Source organism: Erpetoichthys calabaricus, chromosome 13 (assembly GCF_900747795.2).
Source record: "Erpetoichthys calabaricus chromosome 13, fErpCal1.3, whole genome shotgun sequence".
NCBI lineage: Eukaryota > Metazoa > Chordata > Cladistia > Polypteriformes > Polypteridae > Erpetoichthys > Erpetoichthys calabaricus.
This window is the reverse complement of record NC_041406.2, coordinates 96434949-96447452: the sequence shown is the minus strand read 5'-3', so window position 1 is coordinate 96447452 and position 12504 is coordinate 96434949. Positions and strand designations below refer to the sequence as shown.

The 12504-nt window shown below is 41.5% G+C and overlaps 1 protein-coding gene across 1 annotated transcript; it reads left to right on the top strand.

Moving 5' to 3' along the window:
* Positions 1 to 274: 274 nt before the first annotated feature.
* LOC114663511 (transcription factor SOX-4-like) lies at positions 275 to 4129 on the top strand. The gene has a single exon (XM_028817283.2). The coding sequence runs from the start codon at positions 875 to 877 to the stop codon at positions 2021 to 2023; it is 1149 nt and encodes a 382-aa protein (XP_028673116.1). The 5' UTR covers positions 275 to 874; the 3' UTR covers positions 2024 to 4129.
* The last annotated feature ends 8375 nt before the right edge of the window (positions 4130 to 12504 follow it).

The following is a 12504-nucleotide window of genomic DNA, read 5'->3' as shown; positions in this document are numbered from 1 at the left end:
GCTTGTGGAGAGGAACGACGCTGAGCTGTAGGGTGCTATTTATTACCTTTCACAACTGAAAGGGTGCTTCACTGTACCCGTGTCCCTTTAAAAAAAAAACAAGTTTTCACTGTATTCTGGAATGAGGTCAGAAATAAAGCTCCTCATTGCACGCGCTGATTATTATTAGATTCCCAAACAGCCAATGAGAGCGGGAGGGGTGTGTTCAGCGCGCAAGGCAGGGTAGAAACAGCAGCGGATTGGCTCTTTTGCCTTGCCATAATAGCGGTAGGAAAGGATAAAGCTGCGCGAGGCGGAATTAAGAGACGGCTTCAAGTTGCAGACAGAAGGCGGATTATACAACTGGCTAGGTCTTCCCGCATTGTGTTAAACTGGAAGACTGTGCGAGAAAGAAAAAAAAGAGTGCTGTATATCTCCTGAGCAGACACTGAAAAAAGCGGAGCGAAACACGCCAGAATATCAGTTGCACGCTGAGCGGTCACCACGCATGCCTCTGCGAGCCACACTAGAGACCGGTGCCTGCACACGCGGTCAGTGGACAACTGGAATTAAACGTATGCAGCGCCCCGCATTCTGCTGCACAGGGAAGGGAACTTGCTCTTGCTAGCCACGCTACTGGTGGGCTACTCGTCAGCTACTAGAGAACAAAAAAGGAGGCTAAGAGAACAAACTCAGGACTAATTAAAGATCGGCGAGTGTATCTGGCGAATTTAAAACTGGCTAATTACAATTTCCCCAGAACATCTGATTGGACTAGCTCCGGAGGTGTACTAGCTGAAGAAAGCCAGCCTTGGGCAGACTCCTTGGTGTAGCTGCCAATACTTTATTGAGCAGGTGCTTTCGGCAAGATAATAATCCTAATAAGTAGTGAAGTATGGTACAGCAAACCAGCAACACTGAAAATATGGAAGCGGTGCTGGCAGGAGAGTCCACCGATTCTGGCGCTATGGACCTGGGTATGGCGTCCTCCCCGGCTCCTGGGTCTACAGCGTCTGCGGGGGATAAAATGGACCCGGCCTGGTGTAAAACCCCCAGCGGACACATTAAACGACCCATGAACGCCTTTATGGTGTGGTCGCAGATCGAAAGGCGAAAAATCATGGGGCAGTCGCCTGACATGCACAACGCAGAGATTTCTAAAAGACTGGGTAAGCGCTGGAAGCTACTCAAAGATAGCGACAAGATCCCCTTTATCCGGGAGGCAGAGCGACTCCGGCTCAAACACATGGCAGACTACCCAGACTACAAGTACCGGCCACGGAAGAAGGTCAAGTCGAGCAGCTCCAAGCCGGTGGACAAGGTGGAGAAGGCTAACGGCTGCACTGGCAGCGGCGGCAGCACCAACGGTAGCAGTAAGTCATCAATGAAGAAGACCAGCGCGGGTAAATCGTCCGGTAAGCCGCATAAGATCGTGCTGGCCTCCAAAACTGCATTCTCGGGGCAGAGCTCTCACGCCGTCGCGACAGATCACTATTCCCTGCACAAACCTCGCTCAGTGTCCGCCGCCAAGCACATCCCCGTGAAGAAAGCGAAGCGAGTTTACATCTTCGGGGGTAGCAGCCACGGGCTGAGCTCTTCTGCAGTGGCCGTGCCGGCCAGTCCGACTCTCAGCAGCTCTGCAGAATCCAGCGATCCTCTGAGCCTCTACGAAGACGGGGCCGGCAGCAGCAGCGAGGCACCCCACTCCCCGTCCGAAGCGCACCAGTACGCCAACATGAGGGCATCCTCTCCGACCCCTTCAGCTTCGCACTCCTCCGCATCTTCCTCCCATTCCTCCTCCTCCTCGTCCTCGGACGAGGAACTCGACGATGACTTGCTGGACCTGAACCCGAGCCCCGGCTTTGACAACATGTCTTTGGGAAGTTTCGGCTCCTCGGCATTGGACAGAGACCTGGATTTTAACTTTGAATCGGGCTCCGGATCTCATTTTGAGTTCCCCGATTACTGCACCCCGGAGGTGAGCGAAATGATTTCAGGGGACTGGCTCGAGTCGACCATCTCTAACTTGGTATTCACGTATTGAGCAAGTGGAGGGGGGACTTTGGCTTATTTTGGTAGGACTGTATTTGAACCCCTCACACTAAAAAGGGACTTTTTAAACGAGAAAAAGAAAGATATAATAATAATAATAATAAAAAACACCTAACTCGAGACTGAAGCGAGTCTCGCACGGGTGGTCCGGCATTAAGAAAGCGACAACGACGAACTGCAAGTTGAGAACTTGCGTTTTTATTTCGGCGAGCGGTCCCGATCTGTGCCGAGAAGGAAGAAAACGAAGGGGAGAAGGATGAAGGGCGACCCGATCGGGGAGGGTCCCGCTACGAACTGGAAACCTGACATTGATTTGCACGTAAAAAGAAGGCGGACGGACCTTCGCCAGACTTAAACCGATGTGCTTCTAAAGGGACTTTTGAGGGTGAACTCTTGGCAACAATAAAATAAAGCAAAAAGGCGCAAGCCAGGCAACTTCACAGGTACAGGAATAGGCTTCATTGACCAGAAAAGACAGTGTTTTTTCCACCCCGCCCCCTACTCCCGAAACCGGGTGTGTGTGGGTTGTTTCGCAGGTGGGTTGATTTCTATTAAAAAGGAGCATGTTATATTGTTATCTTTTCTGTGAAAGACTGTTGAGCAGTTACAACTAGTGTTAGGATTATTTAAACAAAAAAAAAAACAAAAAACGGATAGATGGCGCTATGTTTGATTCCTACAGAAATCACCAGCTCTTTTTCTTTTCATTCTATTAACTCCTTAGGATTCAAACGCAACTCAAATCTGTGCTGGACTTTATACTTTTGATGTACAATTCAGGACCAAATTTTCTCAGATCACGTCTCTCAGATTTTTTTTAGGTGACGAGAACGGTTCGTTTGTCAGTCTGTGTTTCGCTCCCTCACCGATGTTTCATCCCTCGTTATTTTATCCCTTGTAAATGTAAGCAGATGCCATTTTATATACGGATTGTATTTATACTGGCCAAACATTTTTTTTTTTTTATTTGTTTGGTAGGTCTTGTTATGTATACCTGCACCGTTTTGTCTCCTTCACCGAAGGGCTAGAGTTTTAACTTTTAATTTTTTTTTATATTTAAATGTAGACTTTTGACACTTTTAAACAAAAAAAAAAAAGGAAAAAGAGAAGAAACGTTTGATTATTTTCTCAGTGTATTTTTGTACAAAAAAATATAAAGGGGTGTCAATCGGTGTTAGCCACCGCTGTTTTGGATTTCCGAATTTTAAGATCAAGGATTGGGGGGGAGGTGTGTGCTCTCTCTCCTGAAATCGCGCTCCCCTCCAAATGTTTACACACCAGTCAATCTGCAGGCGTCTTCTTAAAGACACAGTATCACCTTTTTCAGAAAACCGGAGCACTTCACTTATCTTGCACCTCGGGCTTTTTTTAAAAAAAATGTTATTCCTTCCTTACGAGTAAAACGTGTCTGATTACCCGAGGCGGCGTGAAAAAGTCATACTGTAGCTTTAAAATCATTTCTTGGCGCTTTTTTTTTTACATTGCAAAGCAAAAAAAAAAAAAGGAAAAAAAAAGTGCCGTTTGAACCACTGGATCTACCTGGATGCCGATTTGAGTTCGCGACACGCTATGTACTGCGTTTCTCATTCTTGTATTTGAATATTTAATCCTTTCTACTTGTCGGCTTAATATAATTGTTTTAGTATCTTATGGCATGGTGAATAGCATTTGTATTTCCGATTCAGGTTTATAGCTGTTGTGTTAAATAATGATAATGAGAAAAAAAGAGAAAAAAGAAAGTGACCATTTAAGTCTGTATTATAAGCAAAAGAAGATTGTGTGTTTATGTATGTTGTTGCGATATAACATGACAGGCACTAGAACAGCGATCTTAAGACATCTTTATTACGTTTAAGGTGGTTGTTCAATTACTTTTGATATATATATAAATATATATTTTATTTCCATTCATTCTGTGCAATATGCTGTGTAGAATATTGTTTTGTCTAATGATCATGCCATAACAGCGTTTCTTTGGGGGGGAGGGGGGACATGCCAGCTACTCGTGTCAAGTCACTGCCTGTCAGATTGTTGATATACTTATGTAAATAACCTTTTTTTAAAGAAGGAAATAAAATCAGCTGGAACTGAACCCTAATTTCTGGAGTCTGTGCTTATTTTTGGTGCTGTCTTTCTGCAGATCTATGCACTTGTCCAAAAAAAAAAAAAAAGAAAGAGAGAGAGAGAGAGTGATGGACCCCCTTCTTTTTTCAAACACACACACGGAATGCAAAAGACGGCCCCGATTTCGTGCCGAGCCAGACGCGCAGCGCTGAGCAGGCGGACACCCAGACGAAGTGAACTTAATTCCTGTGAGCGCCGCGCCGCACCGCGCCGCACTGCCGTCCCCTCCCCCAGTAGACGGCCGCCTGCTGAGGCAGTTGGGGGTGGGGGCACTTAAGGCTACACGGGCAGACAGGCGGAAGGAGGGGATGGGTGGGGGCGGGGCGGCTAGCCTCCTCTTACATACTCGTACTACTATCATTTTTTTTTTTCTCCTAATTTTAAAGAGGCTTGGAATCAGATGAGCACGTTTGACCCATTCCCCCCCCCTTCTCCTTAGTGTTTATATGTAGGAGAAAACAGTGAGCCCCTTTTGCCGACTCGCGAGAGCGCGTAAGGTCATTCTTGTGTCTGCTTCTGGTAATCGACGAGGCGCGTGCACAGGCGCGCGCTGGCTCTCGCAGCAGACGGCGGGACTCGTGTGCGCGCGCAGTCATCTCTGTTCGCTTTTGCAGTCGGGCTCACGCACGCGCGCTGGAAGGGGGAGGGGTGCTAGACTGACTTCCACGGGGCGTATGAATGACCTTTTCATTCAGACGGCGCTCGGGAGAAATCCGTGATGCAGAGATGCCACTCCTCCTTTATTCCTTGTGCCCTTATTTTTCACTACCCAGGTACCCAGAACGTGTAAAGACTGCGTAAGAAAATTGGGGTGCTTCAGAAGCATTGGCCACATGACTTTTAAATCAAATCATTATTCTTTTTTGTTATTTTGAAATCGTGACCTTTTTTTTTTATTCTAGCCTATCTCGACTCGCACCTTTTATTGTATACAATGCACATGCAGTCGAGATGCCGGTTAATTTCGATTTTCTGCATCTACTCGATGCTCTTGCCACCTTTTCACCAGGTGGGCTCTTATAGTTTACCCCACCGTGTGCAGTCGGGTGAACTGACAACAACGGCGTGCCGCGTTCTCTCCAAGGCTTGTCCCAGTTCAGTGCCCATCTGCTGCGGAAGTGGATTCAGAAAGTGAATGGATCTAACACGACACATGCTGGTGTAAATGGTAAATGTAACGGAACGGTCTCTCTGTTCTGATTTTTATTCTGTTCATCACTCATTCCTTTATTTATGAATCTGAGCTGCCAGTACCCGTCCAAAAAATGCAAAAGCATAGATGAGGGAACAGTTTGTATCTGTAACACGAATGTAGTCAATTAAATTAAAATTACATTGAACTGTTTCATTCAGTGCTTACTTATTACCGTTTGATAAAGACAACTTAACTGGGTGACATAATTAATAACTTGCATACCTGTATACATTTTTTTCCTGTCTTAAAATCCACCACTTAAAATCAGATGTTGTTCATCTGATTTCCTCCTTTTGCTTACTCTTATGTTTTGCTTCTTTTGAAGTGGTTCTTGAATTCGGTCCTGGAAGCCCCCCACACACTACAGGTTTTTATTCAATCAATGGTTAATTTCCAGTTGCTTGGAGATCATTCTAAATCCCTTTCTAGACTCATGATCATCTATAACCTTCTTTCTGAAGCCCTTTTGAGTTAGGCATGGCGATTAATAATAATTCTTTACATTTATGTAGTGTTTTTCTTACACACACACACACTCTTCAACAAGAAAGAGTAAACCAAACTCAATGTCTGAGGTTTAAACTAAGACCATGTTGGAAGAGATTCTCTCAAATGGGTGCAACTGGTTGCAATTTTAAGTATTTGAGGTCATAGACTTAACTTTTTCACATGCAAAATTTTCACTTATGTTTATTTAAATTATACAATGGACAACAAAATGTAAATGTGGGATGATGCTTGTTATATTCTATCACCTTTATCTTGAAATGAAGAGGAATTCTTGATTTGCCCACAAATGTTAATAAAGAAAAAAAAAAAAGTTAATGGAGTGTACTTTTTCATACGACTGGATTTTTAGTTCACTGTTTATCCAATCTGTTCACGCTAAAGCACACACCTACAAGTCATGCTGACATGCTTATCTCTAGGACGTGATAGAGAAACTCATGCACACATACAGAGGCCAGGCTGCAATTTGAACCCGGGACTCAGGAGCTTTGTAGGAAGCAGTGCTGACCAGTGTGCCACTGCCTTACAACTCAATGAGAGGAGTTAAAGTTGTTTAATGTCAGAGGAAATCAGGGTGAAGCAGCTAGAGAAATAGAGTTCCTCCATCAAGCTGCATTTTTGTGTGCAGTGTGCGTGTCCTCCCTGTGCTTTCTTGCTGCCATTGATTTGTTGACTCTATATGTGCGACTGTACCCTATCAAAAACCGACTTCTATTCTTTGAGATCCTGGAAACCCTGCCATGGAAAAAGCGTATTTGGAAGACCAATGGCGAGATTACAGCCAACCGTTTTGCTGTTCATTTCCTATGTCTTGCCTTGCAATGGCCTGGATGGCTGTCGAGAGCTGGTTGTGACTTTATGCCAGAGGCTCATGGCACACGCTCTACCATTCCTAATAAACAAGTTCAGGAAAAGAATCACTGACTGAAATTCAGCAGCATCGATGGATTTTAGTTTTGTTTAACCTTCTTTAATCAGAAAAAAAGCAGTTGAGGGAAACAGACGTACCTGCAATGATCTCCACTTCAGTATAGTAACGAGCCTCTAATAACGCTTAAAGTTGAAATAACACTTCTAACATAATGTCAAAGCACAAAGGGTACTTTTCAACAGTGAAATATTAAAGGACTGTGTCTACTCTTCCACATCAAGTGAATATTAGTAAGAAGCATTGCTCTTTATCAGCTTCTCTTCTTTAAAATCTGCCAGTGGTCCATAAAGCCCCTCTTGTAAACACACAGCGTTTCTGAAGTCAGCAGTTTTATGGATGGATCCATTGATACAAACGTTCAAGGGAATATAGCCCAGGATATTGCCTAGAGTAATGGCTTTTCTAAGAGGGTTTTGCAGTCTCACTCTTTGTATACAAGTTCATTCTTTAAGTTGCTGAGGTCCTCTGTGACATGCAGATATGACAAACACTGGACTTATAAGTGAAACAAGTAGCTGTGGTACAGTAGCATTGACATATGTACACAGTAGAGTGAAATCCACACTTGCATGTTGACCGGTGTGTGACATGTTGCCACCTTCTGTTGCCACGACAGGTGGTTTATGTGCCACAGTCTTCTGAAGGAGCAGCAGAAGAGTCATATCAATAGGTAATCACAAAAATACAATACAATTTATTTTTGTATAGCCCAAAATCACACAAGAAGTGCCACAATGGGCTTTAACAGGCTCTGCCTCTTGACAGCCCCCCATCCTCAGTTCTCTAAGAAGACAAGGAAAAACTCCCGAAAAAATGGAAGAAACCTTGGGAAAGGCAGTTCAAAGAGAGACCCCTTTTCAGGTAGGTTGGGCGGGCAGTAGGTGTCAAAAAGAAGGGCATCAATACCATACAATACACAGAACAGAACAAATCCTCAATACAGTATAAAAATAAAAATTTTACAAACAGAATTTAACAATAGATGATATCACATAACATGATTTGGATTTGTTTGGAGTCCTGGAGACCTCAGCCATCAAGCTGCCTCCCCCTATTAGCCATTCCACAGCTGAGACAGCCAATCCGATGAAAAGACCCCTCTACCCCACGATTCCTGCGATCCTCCATCAGGGATGACTTTACCTTAGGCAGGCAAAACAACTTGGCAGGTGGGCCGTGGCACCAAGTGCCACATTTGAGTACAGAGAAGAGAAACAGAATAGGTGAGGGTTAGTAACAAATTAATACAATACATTAAAATGAACTTGAAAAGTGATTTTTATAATGAGCAGGTGAGAATCAATAAGATATACCCAAAAAGTGTTCAGGAAGCAAGATTTTCATTGTCAAGTGTAATTGACCTGCCATCTTTGGAGATGTGACAGAAAAACTGGAGTATATTCTGCTGTAAGTTCTCTTAATTAACCTCATAGATCAAAATATTTATTCACTCAGAAATATTCAATCCAATGTTTTCCTTTACTAAAAGAAAAATGGATCAGACAAATCACACCTTGATGTTTCTGGAACAAGACAATAACGGTCTAATTCTGGTTAATGATGGACCCATTTGGAATAGAAAACAGTTGCCAGGCCGAATTCTTGTGTGAGATTTTTATTACCAGTAATACCTTCAGAATTGTAATATGGAAGTGTTTCTTGTGTGTGTCTAGTCAGGATTTATTTCTGAGTTCAGGGATCCTTTTATTCAGGACCATTAAACATTTATTGGGACACAACACAGCATTTTGGATCTGTCATGCACCATTTAGGCAGGTCTCATAGAGCACCAAGGGGCTCAGTGTCAAAAGATCACTCTGGGGACGCACTGAACTAGCAATAAAAAAAAGACTTTTTATTTTCTTTGCTCTTGTCCTTATTCTTTAAAAGTATGACCATCCTAGTCATGAGTTTTTCACTGGCCACTTTGTTATATCCCTGCTGTGTTTGGTACATTTGCTAGCAGTTAACTGCAAGTTTAACAGGCAGTGAAGCCATAGGTGGTCCCAGCCATTATTTAAAAAACAAACTTTTATTGGTCTACAAAAGATCTATGTTGTCTCTGTTATCACCTAATGGCACATAAACCAGAAGTCACATTGTCATGTGTCAAATTCAATGTTATTGAGTTAAATGCATTATATACTGTATGTATATATATATATAATATAAGATTCTGCTTCAGTCCTTCTCATATCCTTAGATCTTCTTCCTCTATCAATCTTATTATACCTCCTGCTCACTTGATGACCATGGGGTTCAGAGCTTTCAGTGGCCCCTCACCTTTGGAACTCTCTCCCACTTGACATTCGTAATATTGACTCTCTTCCTACCTTTAAATCTCATCTTAAAACACATCTTTTTAAGATATCTTATTCTGTCTGATAATTTTAGCTGATAAATTTTAATTTAATTTTATTATTGTATTTATTCTGGTTTTATTGTACTGTGATATTTTATTAATTTTATGTTGTGACTGTTGTTATTAATGTGCTCTGTAAGGTGTCCTTGTGTGCTTGAAAGGCACCTATAAATAAAATAAATTATATATATATATATATATATATATATATATATATATATATATATATATATATATATATATATATATATATATATATATATATATATATATATATATATATATATATATATGTATATATATATATATGTGTGTGTGTGTGTGTGTGTGTGTATATGTACACCACTTCACACTTTATTGCACTGTATATTTAATGAAAACATGTTTTCACATTGTCATTATGGGCTACTGAATATAGATTGATGGGCAAAAATGGCAAATTTATCCGTGTGAAAGGGTCTGAATACTTTCTGAATCCACTGTGTACATATATTTATTTATATATATATATATATATATATATATATATATATATATATATATATATATATATATATATATATATATATATATATATATATACACAGTATTTTATTGGCATTTAGGAAAAGAGAGCCTAATTAAAAAAAAAGCAACTCTTTCAAATCAAAAGTAATTCAAAGGTCACCTTATTGTGCTGCAGATATCTGTTTGAGCAGAAGCAAGCACAGAAAAACAAAAAAAAGATGACGATTTCCCACACACATCCTGCACTCGGTTATTACCTCATGCCACATTCTCTGTACCCCCTCAGCTTGTGCCATTTGCCTTTCTGAAAAGTAACAGTACATCGTCACACTCGCTACCTCGGCTGTCTTGATGTTACAGACATGCTTGCTAGCTTCACACAGCCCACTGAGCAGCATCTAGATTATGACACAAGCTTTGTAATTTGCTGCTAAATTTAATTTTCTGAAAAGCTTAAAGCTCTCTAACTCCATCTCTGTTTCTCTTTAATAGCATTTGGGAATGATAATACACTCCCTCTTATCCCAACCTGGATATTATTTCCAACTTTATAGAAAAGACAGAAGCAAATAGGATGGGTATGCTTATAGCTCATGATCCAATTGCATTCCTTCCAGTCCATTATGTTTTTTTTCTTATGAAGGTCTTCATTACCACATGAGAACACCTATGATATAAACACAGCAGTGAAGTAATTTCATTTTGTAATTTTTATGTTTGCTTGTAAATTATGATAATAAAGACAACTGATGTTTTAACCATATATATTGGTGACACCTTTCTCATCAGGCAAAGGTTTATCAGGGATAGAAGGAGGAGTATACAAAAGAAAAGCAAATATGTGAAATAAGAACCCATCAGACTTGGAGCAGCTAAATGGGCGAGGTATCCCTTGAGCAAGAAAGTCATGAACCCAGCATGATGTCAGTTTATTTTGCCCAGACTGGCGGCTGCCTTTTGGGGAATTCTTGCACTCCAGCTTCTGGGCCATCTGCCCTTATCTCTGAAAAATAGTTATCCATTTGTGCCTTCCAGGTTTTTCCTACTGCCTCTTATTGGTATGAGCTGATATAACTTGGTTTCCCATTGAATATTGACCTGACTATTGCTATGGTGTGTAATTCTGTCACCTGAGAAAGGTAAGTATAACCCATGCTGGAAGTCCAGGGTAGTTAATAGGGTTCCCAATGTGGCCAGACTGGGTGTTTATTTCTTCTGACTACAAATCAAGCCGATGTGTTTTGGTTATGTCCTTTGATATGATTATCTATCTATCTATCTATCTATCTATCTATCTATCTATCTATCTATCTATCTATCTATCTATCTATCTATCTATCTATCTATCTATCTATCTATCTATCTATCTATCTATCTATCTATCTATCTATCTATCTATCTATCTGGATAGCACACTGGTACAGTGTTTAGCTCTGCTGTGTCATAGATCCAATCCTGGGTGTGAATTGTATGTTGTCCATGTTGAATATGAATTTTCTCTCCATGCCTGCATAGATTTTTCTGTGGGTTCTCAGATTTTTCTCCCTCATCACGAAGTTAGGTTATCCAATGACTCTAAACTGGCAAGAGTGTGGGTGTGTGGAGATATTTGCCCTGCTGTGAACTGGCATCCTATCCAGAGTTGTTTCCTACTTTGTGCCCAGTGCTGCTAGGCTGTGCTCCACCCCGAATAACCATTGCTTGTATAAGACAGATTTGAGAATGTTTGTGTGTGTCTGTACAGTAATCCCTCACTTATCGCGGGAGATAGGTTCCAAGGCCGACCGCGATAACTGAATTTCCGCGAAGTAGGGACACCATATTTATTTAATTATTTAACGTGTATTTGGACGTTTTTAAACCCTCCCTGTATTGTTTACAACCCACCCTTTACTCTATTAATAACAGGGACAACTGCTAAGCAATATGAAATCGGTAGATAAGTTTACACTTACTGTATAGCGAAGTACACGTAGCTATATATGACGTGATGATGGTGATGAATATGCTGCGCAGTAAAAATGATGACGATGAAGGTGATAATCCCCTGAATGCAGTAGCAAGAGCACGTTAATGCTGAATGAGTGAGATGAGACTTCCTGGTTAATGCAGCACTCCGTCGCTGAGCCAATCAGCAGCACACAAGAACTTACAGTAACTGCGTACTCTGATTGGGTAGCTTCTCAGCCATCCACCAATAGCATCTCTTGTATGAAATCAACTGGGCAAACCAACTGAGGAAGCAAATACCAGAAGTAAAAAGACCCATTGTCCGCAGAAACCCGCGAAGCAGCGAAAAATCCGCGTTATATATTTAGATATGCTTACATATAAAATCCGCGAAGTCGTGAATCCGCGAAAAGTGAACCGCGAAGTAGCGAGGGATTACTGTATACAGACAAAACTTAGAACATTATTTATGGTATGTGATGCACATGAATAGAAGAACAGCTCGATCACGCATGCAGAATGCACAAAAATAAGTAGTCAGTGTATCCATCATGAGCAGAATTAACCACTTGTATACAGTCTGGCATGTACAGGAATAAAGGACAGGATGTATGCCTTTGGAATGTCATGCCAAGCAGCCTCTAAATGTGCCCAAAGTTTACCAGTATTGGTCTTTGCAATGCCAGTTGTCAATTGATCCCATCCAATATGTGCTCAATGGAGGAAAAAAATGGTGAAGTAGTGGCAGATGTTGGTCATCCAGGAGCTGTAGGATGTTTTGTTCCTGAAGTAGTTGAGAAATGTCTTGTTGCAATATGATACCAGGAAACCTCTGTAGATAGGGTATCACCTCACCCTTCAACACCACTTCGAAGTATTGCTGGCTGGAAAAGT

Coding starts and splice junctions, on each gene's coding strand:
- LOC114663511 (XM_028817283.2), top strand. CDS start 875: ATGGTACAGCAAACCAGCAACACTGAAAATATGGAAGCGGTGCTGGCA.